General features: G+C 42.1%; 1 protein-coding gene across 1 annotated transcript in view; it reads right to left on the bottom strand.

Moving 5' to 3' along the window:
* The window catches only part of LOC124804770 (WD repeat-containing protein 48-like), a 162,473-nt gene that overhangs the window by 86,567 nt on the left and 58,332 nt on the right, over window positions 1-17,574 (bottom strand). The window contains exon 4 of the mRNA XM_047265088.1: window positions 7,262-7,402. Coding sequence (XP_047121044.1) covers window positions 7,262-7,402 — 141 coding nt within the window. The remainder of the gene's footprint in view (window positions 1-7,261; window positions 7,403-17,574) is intronic.

The following is a 17,574-nucleotide window of genomic DNA, read 5'->3' on the forward strand; positions in this document are numbered from 1 at the left end:
GTTTGCTGGAGAATATTGAAGCGGTACGAGTTGCTGTACAGAGAAGTACCGGGAAATCATGTAGAAAGGCAGCAGTGCAACTGGGAATATCCAGACATTCCGTTCAACGCATTCTTAAAAGTGACCTCCGTATGTACCCATACCAGATGACCCGTGCACAGAAGCTCACTGAAGAACACAAGCAACAGAGACTACTGCTTGCTCAGTGGGCGGAGGATAGGGAACAAACTCTCAACAACGTTTGGTTTTCAGACAAAGCGCATTTTCATTTAGACGGTGTGGTTAACAAACAAAATGTATGCTTTTGGGCCACTGAAAACCCGCAAGTGCTTCATGAATGACAACATTATGCTCCGAGGATTACAGCGTGGGCAGCAATTTCCAGTCACGGACTTATTGGATCCTTTTTCTTTGAAGAAACTGTGAACAGTGAGCGTTATTTGAGCATGCTTCGCAATAGCTTCATTCCACAGCTTCTTGCTACTGCCTTGCCCTTCAACAAGCAGTGGTTCATGCAAGATGGAGCTAGGCCACATACTGCAAACACTGTGTTGGAGTTTTTACACAAGCATTTCGACATGCGGATCATTTCACTCAGGTTTCCAGGTCGCTTCAATGATGGACAAAATTGGCCCCCCAATAATCCAGACCTCAATCCATGTGACTTTTTTCTTTGGGGGTACCTAAAGGAAAAAATTTTCCTGAAACATCCATGTGATTTACTGGAGCTCAGAAGACTACTTCTTCAACCTTGCAGTGAAATTATGGAAGACATGTGCCGTAGGGTAATCACTAACTTCAGTGTTCGTTTGAAGGAAGTTAGGGAACTAAATGTTGGACATATTGAGCATGTGCTGAGTTAGAACAAATCTCCATGGACGGCTCTTCATTGTAGTATATGTTCCTTCCAGATTGTATTGAGAATAAAGTTTATATTCACAAACAAAATGGTAACACATTTCGTGCGCCACCCTGTAGTTTTGCATTACCTTCTCTATGGTACCTTAATTCATGTTTTGAAGTTCCTCTTCGATACCTTTCACAGCTTTCCAACGCTTTTCCTTCAGATCTCTGCAATATCTGCTCACTGCATTGGTGGCAAAAATCAATGTCGGGTCGTGATATTTGAGACAAACATAACAGACTCCCTACTGTTTCTAAATATGGAACATTCTTATCACATTCCACATCTGTCTCATTTACATTTAACTTCACTCCTACTTCCATTGGAGTAGTTATGGGTTTACAATCACTCTTTAAGACTTTTTCTGTACATGATGATTGATTTATGCTCAATTCTTGTCTCTGTTCATCCTTAGTGATCTGCATACCTAAATAACATTTAACTTCTCCCAAATCATGCACCTTAAACTTGATTTGCAAATATCTGAATGTGAAAACGTGAAAGTGACTGTGAATGAGGATAAAGAAGTCACTCACTCATATTGCCATTACTATTATCCCTTCTCTTCCGCTTTTATGGTAAATATTGGGATCTGCCTTAGATTGCTTCATATTCATTGCTAGAATCAATGTCTACATAAAACTCTAATAACAGAGTTGATTCCAGCTATGTCCACTCTGTTTAAGTCCATGAACACTTTTTCGCAACACCAAATCTTTTCCCTTTCCGATCTGGTTTTCATGACTTCTCTTGGTGGAATGACATACATCTCCTCCTCCAATTTCCCTTTTAAAAATGCTGTTTTTACATCCATATCTTAATAAGGCATACTTGACTACAGGTGAAAAAGTTTCTTCGTAATCTACCCCTTGTTTCGGCAAATATCCTTTTATTACAAGTCGTGCTTTATATCTTGGTGATGAATTTTCAGGGCTCTTCAAAGTGAATACCCATCTTGTCTGTAATGGTTTCTTATCTGCTGGTGTATTTACCCATTCAAAGGTTTTGTACTGAGATAAAGATTCCAATTCCCTCTTCATTGCCTCTTTCCCTTTTTTAGAGTTCGGGCCGCTCATTGCTTCTTCTGCTGTTGCTCGCTCATCATTAAAAGACTGGGCTGCATACATCTCAAAATACCGATATTCTTTCAGTTTTGGTACGTGAGAAGAACACCTTACATTGTTATCTTCATTTTGTTTGTCCTCAAAGTCATTGTCATCATAAATAGTCTCAATTTGCCTTTTCTGTCCTCTTCCTGTTCTTCACCTTCTCTTTCTTCACAAAAGGTTTCACTCTCGGGACTAGGTGCAGTTAACTTAGTAGTCTTGCCCTCTTCAGAGAACTTTCTATATTCAAAGAATGCTTTTAACTACCCTTTTATCCAATAGATCCATTAAACGGTAGCCCTTTGAATTCTCACAACAGTCTACAAAAAAATACTTTTTAGCTTTTGGGTCCCATTTTCCTCTCTGCTGTTTTGTAATGTGCGCCACTGCATCACACCCAAAAACCCTCATATTGCTTACGTCAGGTTTCCTTCCTACCCGTATCTCACAGGGGTTTCTATTCCTTAATGCTTTTGTAAATGATCTATTGTTCAAATATACGGCCATTGATACCACCCCTGCCTAAAAATCTTTTGATAATCCAACAGTAGTTATCATGCTCCTTTAACAGTGGTCCTATTAGCCCAATTTTGAGATGGACTGTATCTTATGGTAGTTTGATGCCCGATTCCCATTTTTGCCAGAAGTATCTTCAATTTCTGGTTTATACATGCACCAAAAAAGTTTTGCATCACCCCCGGTTCCCAGAACTCCTGAAGACAGAAGTTTACTGTGGATATTGTATCACAGTCACAGCCCTTTTGACTGTTCAGAAGTGCCACAAAACCTACCCAAAGATGTAAACAACCATCCATGAGCACCGCCTAGTAGATGGAGGGGTCAGACAGCCCAGCAGTTCCAGTCATTCCACCAGGAGGGAGGTACACGGCTCGTGTTGTCTGTAGTTCAACCATGCCTAGATAGTCAATACCGCGGTTCGATTGAGTCCGCATTGTTATTTTGTGCCAGGAAGGGCTCTCAACAAGGGAAGTGTCCAGGTGTCTCTGAGTGAACCAAAGCAATGTTGTTCGGACAAGGAGGAGATATAGAGACAGGAACTGTCGACGACATGCCTCGCTCAGACCGCCCAAGGGCTACTACTGCAGTGGATGACCGCTACCTACGTATTATTTCTTCAAGGAACCCTGACAGCAACGCCACCACGTTGAATAATGCTTTTTGTGCAGCTTCAGGACGTTGTGTTATGACTCAAACTGGGAGCAATAGGCTGCATGATGCACAACTTCACTCCCAATGTCCATGCCGAGGTCCGCCTTTGCAACCACAACACCATGTAGTGCAGAACAGATGAGCCCAACAACATGCGGAATGGACTGCTCAGGATTTGCATCATGTTCTCTTTACCAATGAGTGTCACATATGCCTTCAAACCAGACAATCATCGGAGACATGTTCGGAGGCAACCTGGTCAGGCTGAATGCCTTAGACATACTGTCCAGTAAGTGCAGCAAGTTGAAGGTTCCCTGCTGTTTTGGGGTGGCATTATGTGGGGCTGATGTACATTGCCGGTGGTCAGGGAAGGAGCCATAACGGCTATATGATACGTGAATGCCATCCTCCAACCGATAGTGCAACCGTATCGGCAGCATATTGGCGAGACATTTGTCTTCATGGATGACAATTTGTGCCCCCATAATCTCGACAAGTGTGGCCAGCATGTTCTCCAGACATGAACCCCATAAAACATGCCTGGGATAGATTGAAAAGGGCTGTTTATGGACAACATGACCCACCAACCACTCAGAGATCTATGCTGAATCACCGTTGGGGAGTGGGACAATCTGGCCCAACAGTGCCTTGACAAACTTGTGAATAGTATGCCACGACGAATACAGGCATGCATCAATGCAAGAGGACGTGTTATGGGTATTAGAGATACCGGTGTGTACAGCAATCTGGACCACCACCTCTGCAGGTCTCGCTGTGGTTTTCATGAGCAATAAAAAGGGCAGAAATGATGTTTATGTTGATCTCTATTCCAATTTTCTGTACAGGTTCCGGAACTCCTGGAACCGAGGTGACGCAAAACTTTTTTTGATGTGTGTATATTCTCTCCCATTATCAGACTTGATGACCTTAATCTTCTTTCCTATCCACCTTTCAACCATATTACAATATTCCTTAAAAGTGTCACTCACTTGGTCTTTGGAATTAAGGAAATGAACATGAGTATATCGTGAATAATCATCAATAAACGTAAGAAAACAACAATTCCCAGCTATGGATTCGCATACTGTCAGGTCACATACATCTGTGTGGATTAACTTTAAGACCTCTGCAGATTTACTTTTACTAGTCTTAAAAGGTAGCCTCCCTCGTTTTCCTTTTATGCACATCTCACAAGGGTCCTTGTATACACTATAATTTGGTATTCCCTTTACCATATCCCTTATTAAAGACATACTCTTTCTATTTAGGTGTACAAGTCTGTGGTGCCACAAAAAACTTTCCACTGAGCATATTGAATGACTAACATTTCTATGTTTATAGTCAATGGTATCGAACTTAAAAATACCCGTTTTGTTACTTGCTGTAGTTATAACTTCACCATTTTCGTTGATTACTCTTGCTCCATGCATGTCAAAAGTGACTGTATTTCCCTTCTTGACAATTTCCCCTACAGACAGTAGGTTAGCTACAAAATTTTTTACCTAATGAACATCATGTACAGTAACCATATTGAGTTCACCATTTACACTTACATGTAGGTCTAGTTTCCCAGTCAAATGACATTGGAGCTTGCTGCCTTCAACAGTAGATATTCCCATATGAGTATTATGTACAACATCATAACGAAGAGATTTGTCTTTAACAATATGCACAGATGCACCTGAGTCTAACAAGGGGAGGCCGCCAATTGTGAAATTCAGATTCGATTCATACTGCGCATAATAAAAGCTCATGGCCAGAGGTGTAATGTGGCAAAGCACCAAGATGCACTTCTCAGCCGTTGTCGAGAAAATTGACAGTTAAAAGAAACCGTTGCGGTGAAATACTCTCTACGATTAATAATTTTCTACAGTGTCGTGGCGCAGCGGTAAGCGCTCGGGTTCGTAATCCGAAGGTCGCCGGATCGAATACCAAAAAAAAGGTTGTATGGCGCGAGATTCAATCCGGCGACCTTCGGATTACGAACCCGAGCGCTTACCGCTGCGCCACGACGCTGTAGAAAATTATTAATCGTAGAGAGTATTTCACCGCAACGGTTTCTTTTAACTGTCGATTTTCTCGACAACGGCTGAGAAGTGCATCTTGGTGCTTTGCCACATTACACCTCTGGCCATAAGCTTTTATTATGCGCAGTATGAATCGAATCTGAATTTCACAATTGGCGGCCTCCCCTTGTAAGATCCATTCCAGTTGACAATTAACCACATCTCCAAAAGAATAAAAACATGAGAGTGCCTTACCTTTATTACTGGTCCTTCTCTATGGGCTATCAACAACATACTTCTTTTGCTGATTGTCTGACTTTTTCTCTACATCAAGATGCAATACGCCCCTTCTTCTGACATCTGTAGCACCGTACTGATTTCTTCCTTTTGTTTTTTGAATAAAGAGCAGATGCAGTTTCCTTCTCCAATACAAGACAGCTTGAAGTACTCTTTACATCCATAGGATTTTCACTTTAACACTGTTGCCCGTAATCGGTATACCTGAGCTTTCCAGCCCCATAATCATAAGTGCATACCTTTTGGGCAGTCCTGCCAACAGTAGTGTCTCCATCCATTCGTCAGCGATCTCAAACCAAATGTTTCTCAGTCAGTTCGATGTGGCTATTATTTTGTTGATGTATTCGTCTAGACTCTTGCATTTGTCCAGCTGAGTTGTAATTGTCTCACATAATAATCCTACTTTCCTTGCAAGACCTCCAGACTCAAATGCACTTCGTAATTTGTCCCAGACTACTTTCGCTGTCGCTGCTTTTTCAACATGAACATAATTCCCCGAGTCAACCAGTAGTATCAACTTTGATTTTGCTTTCCTATCTTTACTTGAATAATTCTGATCTGTGGATTTCATTGTCCCATCCACCACATCCCACACGTCGTCCAAACATAAATACTCTTCTACTGCAAATTTCCATGTTGCATAGTTTTAGCGACCCGTAAGTCTTTCTATATGCAGAATTTGTGCCGTGCTCATTTTAATGGTAACTCTGATCTTTCTTGACCTATATAATAATACCGAAAAATAATACAGAAGAGTTGTATTTGTCTTGTAAGGATAACTTGTACTTCACACAAGTGCACTACTGGGAACTTTTCAAATACTTTCTCTCACTACTATATTATGGATATACTTATTCCAAATACATCGCTGGGTCCGTAACCTATTAGTCAACACAGTTGAATGAGCAATAGTGAGTAAAAGGCATTAACTGCTAGCAACTATATTTGCACTTCCAGGTAAAATACATTGAACACATCAACCAAGGAACAGTACATTACACGTATAAAACTCAGAGGTCTATTATATTTCACATGATGCACTTTACCACCTTCTCATGTGAGATATATTGTTCACACAATTCCAACACATATGTTTCACATAGTGTATGTTACAAAGCCAGAGCTGGTGTGTGTGTGTGTGTGTGTGTGTGTGTGTGTGTGTGTGTGTGTGTGTTTTATTACATTCTTAAGAACAATAAAAAAAATTAATACTGATTATGATTAGAAAAGGCTGTTTCAGTCTGGTGGCCGTTCTGTGGTTATGGGCAGGAAATTTAGCTGAAGGTTATTTCAGTATTTATAATGAATGTCTGAAATCCATCTGCCTGAAGCCCTCACTGCCAATGTTACTTCCACTGTGCCAACTCTTCTTCAGATTCAGCTGTAGGTTCTCACAATTAATATTCTCTATCTGGACTCTCTTTTCCATGTACCTTAGCATACACCTTAAAGTTTTTTTATGGAAGCAGTACAAAAATAAGCCAAATTAAAGAGTTGCTGAATTAAAGAAATAAAAAGGGATTAAAACATGGGGAATAATTTAGATCAGTTTTAAGCAACTTAATTAGTTAGAAAAGAAAGCCTACCAGCAAGTATGTGCCACTGTTGCTTGTTTATTTCACCAGAGAATGTAACTTATTTCTGCCCACAAGTTAAGTCTTAGTGATAATGACGACCACGATGTGCAATTACAGACCACACGGCAAATACAGAACGAAATATATGACACACACACACACACACACACACACACACACACACACACACACAAATATTACCTTTAAGTTTCATTAATTTGCTGCAGGACCTTGGATCCCAAACTCTTAAGACCTTTTCTGTGCTTCCACTGACAATAATTGTTCCCGATGGGTTCATGGCAAGACTGTATATTGAATCCTTATTTCCATTCAGTGAAGAAGCTTCAAGCAAATAAATGTTTATTAGAGATGATCACAGGTATACTTTCACTAAAACTATCATAACACAAGAAATGTAACAAGGTAAGTCCAGAAAACACAATTAAAAACACACACATAAAACTGATTTACATTTGATTAAATGTGAGAAGTTAAAAGTATGTTCAGGATTTGGATATCTGCTTTTCACTGGTAGGGTGTTTCAAAAAGGACTTTACCAACTTTAAAAATTCATATAAATTTATTGAAAGAAGTATTATTTTGTAGAGAAACACATCAAGTTTTTTTTTACCTTAAACTAAAGATATTGTATGTGGCTTCTATTGGTTATCCTGCACACATCCCATCGCTGTAGCATTGCACGCGTCACTTGCTCAGTAGCGGTAAAAATTCTTGCTCTAAGTTCAGACAGAGAAGCCAACAAAGGAAGTACAAACACAATATCCTTTATGAATACCTCCCCCCCCCCCCACCCCCGAAAAAAAAAAAAAAGAGAGATGGAAAGAAAGAAAGACTGGAGTCAGGTCTGGGAAACATGAGGGCCATTCAATTGGTGCCTCATGGCCAATCCATTGATCTGGAAAGCGGTCACTGAGAAAATCCCGGATGACAGGCAGGTTCCGGGCTGGTGCACCATCTTGCAAGAAGTAAACAGTTTGTTCTTGTTCATTCTCATCAATCTGTGGTATCAGAAATTGTTGTAACATACCCAGGTACACTATCTTGGTGATGGCTCTTATCACGGAAAAAAAGGGGCTGTACACTTTGTTCTCGCTCAATGCACAAAAAACATTTGGTTTAGGGCTATCATGAACATGTTGCAATGTTTGATGTGGATTTTCACTGCCCCAAATCCTACAGTTGTGTGTGTTAACCTTGCCACGCAAGTGAGAAGTTGACTCATCAGAAAAGATGATTTTGTCCAAGAAAGGCTCATCCTCATATAATCGATTTAACATATCCACACAGAAGTTCTTGTGAGCAATTTTATCAGCATCTTTTACTGCTTGTATGAATGTCAATCTGTACAGTTTCAAATGCAAATGGTTTCTCAACACACACCAAGCAGTCATATGTGGGATTTGCAGTTTGCGAGATGCAAGCCGGGTCGATTCCACAGAGTTATTGACAAAACATCGTCTCACTCACTCAACGACATTGTCAGATTTGCTCGGATGACCTGATGATCTCCCAAACCTTACCAAGCACCCTGTTTCTACAAAACACTTGTGCCACACATAAATTGTAGGTCTACTAGGAGGATCTTTAACATAGACGGTACGGAAATTATGCTGAACTATTGTCGCTGACAACACACAGTTAACATGCTTGGGTCCAGTGAAGTCAGCCCTCTTTAATGCAACTGCTGCAAGCACTCCTTATGGTGCGATTCTGCAACTGCTGCAAGCACTCCTTATGGTGCGATTCGGCACTAGCAAACTATGCGTAACAAAACATGGTGTATTTCCCTACGAACTGACATTACAATAAACTCTGTAGGTATTATGAATTAATTTATATGAATTTTCAAATTTGTAAAGTCCTTTCTGAAACACTCTGTATTTGGCTCAGTGGCTGTGTGGTTAAGGGGCAGGTCATGGTTCCAAAGCTCTTGCACTATATCTATGGTCAGCCTTAGTATTTTTATCTGTCACTTCTCATTTCTTTCATCTCTGGTAATGTTCGTTAATGTGAAAAATACTGAGTGTAACTTGGTCTGGGACCCATGTTTAACTGAAGATCCCCATGTAACTGGCAGGGTAAATCAGGAAAGCAACAGTAAAGCACCATCAATAGCAGGCAGTGCTTATCAAAGCACTATGGTGTTCAAAAAAATCTTTTAGTTTAATGCCAGCTTTACTTCTTTTTACTTAATAAATATTTCTTAACACCTATTAACTACTATCTACTGAAGGATATTTTGAAGTTTTCCACCTCGTGTGTTTTTTCTCAAGTAGGCAATTTTTTATACCTGACATGGTTGTCCTAAACTCCAGCCTTACAGGCCATCTTCAAGCTCAATCTACAGAGAAACACACCAAAAATACAACAAGATACAGACATGCAAAAATAATATTTCACAAACTAAAATTGTACTTATATGTGTCAAAGTGTTGTACAAGTATTCTGTTAATAAATGGTGATATAGCCAATCTGAAAGCAAGCACTTAACATGTGAGCATCAGAATTAAAATCACAAAGCTTACAGTGTGCAGTAACAGTCTTCTTTATAACTAACGATATTTTATATGACACTATCTGAGCTCACTTTCATTGTTGAGCTCCAACTGTCACTTCTGCCCACACGTGAAACAGTTGCAGCAAAGACACAGCAATTTGAATCAGCGTGTCCACAGAGTGATACATGAGTCAAGAGACGTAAGATATTGTATGCTATTACAAGCATAAAGTAAAAGGTCTAAATTGTAAAACCAAATGAACAGTATGCCAAGGCTTCAAATGCATCTGGAGAGTACAGGGAAATCCAGGAAAAGGGTGGAAGGAAGTCTTCATTAAATTTTGGATGTAAAAAATTTAGAAATACACATTGCAAGATGGTACATCATTAGAAATATAACCTAAGACAACGTAACTACTTAAAGGGTGTGTCACTAAATTATTTGGCCCTGTAAGTTACAAATTAATAGATGATCGGAAAATTTATTGTGGTAGGTCAACACAAGAAACATTACACTTTCTGCTGACATATGAACATAGCTTATTCACGTTATTTTCCAAAGAGCAGCAACAAAGAGATAGCAATTTTTTAAATGGAATAACAGTTGTTTCTATCTCGTACTGGAATGATTGAAACCAGCTGAGTACAAATCAATTTAAATCAAATTCCTATCACATTTAGTTTAGGAGCTACAACCCTTCAAAGTTTCATGGGGGAATACCATACATACATAATACGTGACAGTGGGTGAGGGATGTTCTGGCAGAAGAATGTTGATTTAAATGAGGCGTTCAAATGTGTGTTCATGTTTCTGAATGCACAATGCAATGACCCTTGTGAAGATCTGCAGATGAGATAACAGTGCTGGTGTCATGGCGCGACATGCTTCCTCTATATGCCATTTTAGATCATCTGGGGTTATGAGCTTCACAACAAACCTTATTCTTTAGATATCCCCACAAAAAGAAATCTACCGGTGTTAAATCAGGCAACCATGTGGGTCACTCATGAGGACCAGTGCCCCAACCATCTTCCAGAGAATCTGTTGTTCAGTTCTTCCCCAACAGTATGCACAGAAGGGGCTGGGTGACCATTGTACTGCATCAACACATGGACTCTGATGCCTACACAAACATGTTCATGTTCAAGGACAACACCCAAAGTGTCGACTATAAAAGCCCGACACATCTCACCCGAAAGTTTACCTGTGAAGTAGTGCGGACCAACGATTTCTTCCCCAAGGATTCCACACCGATAATGGACCACCGACGTTGACGTTCGACAAGTCGTACCCACGAGGATTGTCTGTGGCCCAATAGTGCATGTTATGACAGGACACTGCACCATAATTTGTGAACATGGACTCTCAGAGAAAGTAACACTCTGTAAGAACTCCAGAGTGAAATTACGCACGGCCTATTCGCAGAAAGTAACTTTTCAATTGAAACAGTTTCCATACAGCCCCTGGGTGATTAACAGACACTATGGGTGAAACTTGTGACCCTGTACTCGGCACTAATATTATGAGAAGGAAAGTTGCTACTCACCATATAGCAGAGATGCTGAGCCACAGATAGGCACAAGAAAAAGACCCTCATAATTGTAGCTTTCGGCCGTTAAGGCCTTCGTCAACACACACACACACACACACACACACACACACACACACACACAGCTGCTGTCTCAGGCAACTGAAACCACAGTTTTCCGAGACTGCAGTCACGCGTGAGAGCTGCGGTGTGTGTGTGGAGGAGAGGAGGGGGTGACACGCGCACGTGTGTGTGTGCCTATTGTTGACGAAGGCCTTAACAGCCGAAAGCTATAATTGTGAGAGTCTTTTTGTTGTGCTTATCTGCGACTTAGTATCTCCGCTACAGGGTGAGTAGCAACTTTCCTTCTCATAATATTGTTACATTCCATCCTAGATTTTCCATTGTACAGCCATACAGACGTAAGGCCAATACCAGCAACTGCAGCAATGTCTCTTTAAGCTGACATGGGGATCATGATGTATTGCAGCTAAACCAAACACCTTTATCTCCTCACTTCCTGCAGGCCTTTGTCTGTTATTGCCATACAATCCCAAGCTATGTGCTTTCTGTTTTGCACGTAAGAACGTAATGGCTGCCAGAGCTCTTCTCCTAGTACATCTCATGGCACATGCTATGCCTGCTTCAGTGGCATCGTGTCGGCAATCGCCAAGTGTCAGCAGCACATCAATGTTCTTTTCATTCGACATCACTACCCGCGGCACACTGAACCCCGTTTGTTTGTGTGTGGTTTGACCTGTCATATACACAGGTGTGTATGGCGACAGTCATCAGTCTTACAGGACATCGAGAAAGCTCATCGCTCAGTGACTTTGGCGACATTACATCTCGTCCACAGCACCTTTAGAAGGTGCACTGTGTAATGTACAGTGTGGGGTATCCGTTCCTGAAACTTTGAACGGTTGTAGCTCCCACATTAAATGTGATAGTAATGTAATTGAAGTTGAATTGTACACAGGTGGTTTAAATGATTCCAGTGCAGGATAGAAACAACTATTGCTCCATTGAAGAATAACAACACAATAAACTATGTTCATAGCTCTACAGAAAGTGTAAAGTTTCTTATATTGACATACCGCAAAAAATTTTCCCATCACCTATTAGTATGTAAGTTACAGAGAGAAACACTTTTACTGAAACACCCTGTACACGTAACAAACAATGTTTATAGTTTACGAGTAAACTATGTTTTCTTTGGCTAGAAAGCGACTCTCATGAATGGCGATAGCTTACGAGTCAGAATAGTTATTGTAATACATGACTTGCCAGATGACATAAAAATGACAAGTTGAAAAGAAAAAATAATCAATTTATATTTTAGCATCATGACATATGGTCACCTTACATAAAAGGGGCTACTAGCAGCTAATACGGCAAATAATGCATCAAGTAAAGAAAACATAAGAGCTTAAAATATGTGGTTGCCAATATTTAAGCAATGAACAGAAGTAGTTTGCTACAGCTAAAAGAAGTCCCAAGGTATAACGTGACAGTTAAAACATTTCATCCATAAAAACAATAATTTAATGTTGTATGATGGTCTGTGAATGCCCTACTAGCAGCTATAACAATTCGGAGGGGGAGGGCGAGGGATGGGGTGGGAGGGTGGGGGGAACAATTAGAAAACATAGCAAACTAAAACATATGGTTGTCAAGTAAATTAAAACATCTAATAAACTAAAAAAAAATGTACGATGCAGTGAATCATATGACAGTGCTCAATAATAGGATCATGATAGAATGCAAAATAAAACGATAGACAGTTATTTGGGAAGCATAGTCTGAGGTAGTCTAGGTGTGTGTGTGTGTGTGTGTGTGTGTGTGTGTGTGTGTGTGTGTGGGGGGGGGGGGGGGGGGGGCGCACGCCGGCTAGGTCATCAGCACCCCTTACACATATGAAAACTAACAAATGTGGAGATGAACTAAAAATGTTTGTACAAGCGTGCACTCGAAATGACCACACAGTCACTCTGTATCACGTGCACTCTCACATGCACTAAAACCAATTGGGAGGGAAGAGAGCTAATTAAGAAATTAAAACACAGAGAGAACAAAACACAGAAGAACTGAAAGAAAAGCACAGGGAAAAGTGACTGGCTGACCACTTATAAAAAACTAGTGTGAGCCAGCCACCCTTTGACACATTAAGGACATCTTGTAAGGGGTCCGTAGGCCCTTACTATAAATTTGCACTCGGCACAGGTCGATAGGGCGAACAATCGATAGTGTCGTGTTGCGAGAGCGAGTGTGGAGTTGAGCGAGTGCCATGTTGCGGGTAGAGGTGTGTGGAGGTCTTTGTCGAAATAGAAGGCTTTAATGGAGAAGGGAATCGCCATCGTCGTGGTTAGACCCCTTTGTACTAGAATAATACCGGGAAGGTGAAGAAGAATTATTACGAAAGTGATCAGTGACGATAATGGAAAATGAAGAAGCTTGTGCTGAGATTAGCCGTAATTAGATATGTATGACGAAGGCAGTGGCTGTCTCCCTTTTTTGTGTTTCTGAGACGAATATAGGTTTGTAATTAGTGAAACTGTGTTGGTGTTTTTCTTGTTACCAGACATTTCATTATTACAGTATTGAACAGGACGAACTGGAAAGTAATGACTTCCGTAGCACTCAATTCCGATTACCAGCCCCATTAGGTACACGGTCATATTAATAATAAATATTGGGCTGCTATTCGATCAGATCGGGTCGGGACACAACGGAGGTGTTACAATCTCCCAAAAATCTTGTTAAAACGTTGGACAACTCACAAAACTTTAAAACCCTAACTGCACTCGTTTGATCAATACATAAAATAGACAACAGATCAGCTGGCCAATCCGCCACAGTCCGCTGGTCGACAAATAAAATGCAGTCCTATAAAATGTGGTGCACCGTGATCTGCATGCCACAAGCACCACACATTGGAGGGTCCTCTCGCCGGAGTAAGAATCCGTGTATCATAGGACCGTGACCTATCCGAAGATGAGTAAGAAGGACCTCATCCTGGCAACATGGCTGGAGGGAAGTACTCCATGGCTGAGTTGTGGGCTTGATGACATGGAGCTTGTTATCTGGCAGCCACTCGTCTTCCCATCAACACATGACTTTGTACCTCAACAGCTAGGTGATAGCATGCAGGGGTATAATACACTGAAATACCAGAGGATCACGACATGCCTCCTTGGCTGCTCGATCCACCCTTTCATTCCCCACAGTTCCAAATTGCACAGGTAACCAGCAGAATGACACCTCCTTCCCCAGTCGTAGTTGTAGGAGGGCATCCTGAATATTCTGGGTTACTGAATCTGCTAGGTATAAACAATGGAGAGAGAATCTGAGAAACGAGAACTCTAACACAGGCAGAACGTCTCATCTGCTCCAGTGCTCGCAAGATTGCATATAATTCTGCGTCGAAGACGGTAAATTCTGGAGGCAGACTGACCTTGAGGACATGATCCGGGAAAACAACAGAGCAACCAACAGAGTCCTCTTGTTAAGACCCACACACACACACACACACACACACACACACACACACACACACACAGTACCCACATAAAATATCAGAGAATATCACATTAAAAACAGAAGCAGGAGTGCTATCTCTCTCGAACTGCACCAAATCTAAATCCACTCTGAGCCTCTCCTGTAACCACGGCAGCAGGCGGTTAAAACCCTGGATTTGGGTTCGTACTGGCTCCACACGAAGTGACTCCAGCACAGATTACACGCAGATCCCAAACTGCATCGTGGCTCGTGGACACTTGGAAAAAAGGCATTCCAGAGGTGGACGAGCAACAGTATGGTGTGCAGGTGAAGTTGGAGATGCAAGGAACTTAAACGGTTGATGCACCAGGAGCGTCTGGCACCAGATGGTAAGTAGCGGTTTCCCTGCTTCAGCACAGATGCAAGGCATGGGACTGGTCTGATAAGCACTCGTAGCCCGCCGAATTCCCTCAAGATAGACAGTGTCAATGAGAAACAAGTAAGAGAGCCTCATTGACCTATACACCGTGTAACCATAGTCCAGCTGCAAACGCACAAAACCCCGATAAAACTGAAGGAGACACACCCTGTCCCCTCCCCAAGACAACTGGCTAATGCACTTGATGTTCAGTGCCTTAGGGGTTCTGGCTTTCGGGTCTCGCAGGTGTGGTAACCATGACAATCGGGAGCCAAAAACAAGGCCCACAAACCGCACTGTGTCTCTAAAATGAAGGATGGTGTCCCTCATATTCAAAGCAGGCAAATTAAAAAGATGACAAGAATGATTAAAATAAACAGATGCACACTTTCCTGCAGAAAACTGGAAACCCACCTCTACAGCCCATTCCTCTAACCTCCACATTGTAAGTTACAACTGATGGCTCACGGTTGCAACACTGGAGGAGGAACAGAAAACAGCAAAATCGTCTACAAATAAGGAGCACTGTACAGGACTCCTTACTGTAGATGTCATACTGTTGATTGCTATAGCAAAGAGCGTAACACTTAAAACACTGCCCTGTGGAACAGTATTCTCCTGCTCAAATCGATAAGACAGTGCATCACCAACCCAGGTGCTAAAAATTCGCTGAGGCAGGAAAGACCATATGAAGATGGGGAGGTGGCCGCGAAAGCCCTGTGGATGCAGTTGTGCGAGAACACAGTGTCTCCAAGAAGCATCATATGCCTTATTTATATTGAAGAATACGCCAATACAGTGATGCTTATGGAGGGAATCCTGCTGAATAGTCACTTCTAGGAGGGTCAGATTGTCGACAGTGGACCGAAATCTTCAGAACCTACACTGAGAGTGGCTAAGGAGTTCCCTGGTCTCTGACAACCAGACCAGACGATGGCTAACAATTCGCTCCAGGGTCTTTCCTACACAGCTCGTTAAGGCGGTACTCCGATAACTACTGGGACATATGTAGTCCTTTCCTGGTTTGAGGAAAGAAGCAGAATTGCCTCACTCCACGAATTGGGGAAGTTGCCTGTCTGCCATATTAGTTTAAAACATTCGAGGAGGATTTCCTTTGATGCCTCTGGAAAATGTCAAAGCATGCAGTACCGGATTTGGTCATGATTGGGTGCAGTGACACGGATCTCAGTCAGGGCCGATTTGAGCTCCCACATGGAGAAAGGGGAGTCGTAGGCCTCAGAACTGTTGAACCTAAAGTCCAACATTTCGTTCTCTACAGTCGTACGATAGTGACGAAACACTGAATCCTGCCTTGCACTGGCGGTAGTTTGCGCAAAATGTTTGGCCAGCATCTGAACAATGTCTCTGGGTGTTGTTTGGAGGCACCTATGTTTCAGCACTGCTGCTATCGGTAAACAGCTGCGTTTACGGTAAATCCTCGGGATGGCTTCCCATACTTTTATAGAAGTGGAATAACTGATGGAGTGCAGGAATGCTTGCCATGACCCTTTCTTACTCTCACTAATGATGTGTCGAGCCTTGGCCCTCGCAACTCGAAAAGCCCTAAGGTCGTCTGCTATTGGTCGGCATTTAAAATGCCGAAGAGCTGCATGCCTTTCCCAGATCGCAGAATGGCACTCATCCGTCCATCAAGGTACTGGTTGCCTCCTAAGGTGACTTTGGGATGAAAAGGCCAGCATCACGATGGATCACTCGTGTGATGTGGTCCACCCATCCTTGGACGCTGTTGCCGTATTCAAACACAGCCAGCCGGCTGAAACGCATCCAGTTAGCTCCGCTGAGCATCCGTTTTGGGGGCTTAACTTCAGGTGGCGAGCCATTTAGTAGGTGAAGGCACATTGGGAAGTGGTCACTGGAATGAAGGTCGTCAATGACCTCCCACTCAACAGTCAGTGAGGGCGGGAGAACAGAAAGAGAAGTCAATGGTTGAAAATGACTGGTAGCAGTAGAGAAATGTGTATAAGTACCGGTGTTGAGGATGCACAGCTTGCGAGACATCATGATGCCGTCCAATACCCAACCCCGAGGGCTAGTATTGGTCAAGCCCCACAGGACATGATGGGCATTGAAATCTCCCTAGAGGAGGAACAGTCACAGGAGTTTTGCAATAAGATCCATGAGAGCCTCAGAGTCTAGTGCATCTTGCAGAGGTAAATACAGTGAGCAGTGATTCTTCAACACACATGAATTTGAACTGCAATTGCTTGTAGGTAAGTAACCAAGGGGAGAACAGAGGAGTGGTGCGCATTAGTAACAAACACTGTGACACCTCCCTTGGCTCTTTCCCCCATAGGTCATCCTTGCGGTATAGCATATATCCCTGTAGCATATGGACATCTGTATCTTTAAAATGTGTTTCTTGTAAACAAAAACACAAGGAACATGCCACACGAGTTCTGAACCCATTCATGTTCCACTGTAGTATGAAAGCCATGTCACTGGTACCATGTCATTGGTACAGTTTTAATTTACCTCTATCTTTGCACTGGGGAGATGAAGCACTTGGAGAGTGAGGGGGAGGAGAGGGACT

Source organism: Schistocerca piceifrons, chromosome 7 (assembly GCF_021461385.2).
Source record: "Schistocerca piceifrons isolate TAMUIC-IGC-003096 chromosome 7, iqSchPice1.1, whole genome shotgun sequence".
Classification (NCBI taxonomy): Eukaryota; Metazoa; Arthropoda; class Insecta; order Orthoptera; family Acrididae; genus Schistocerca; species Schistocerca piceifrons.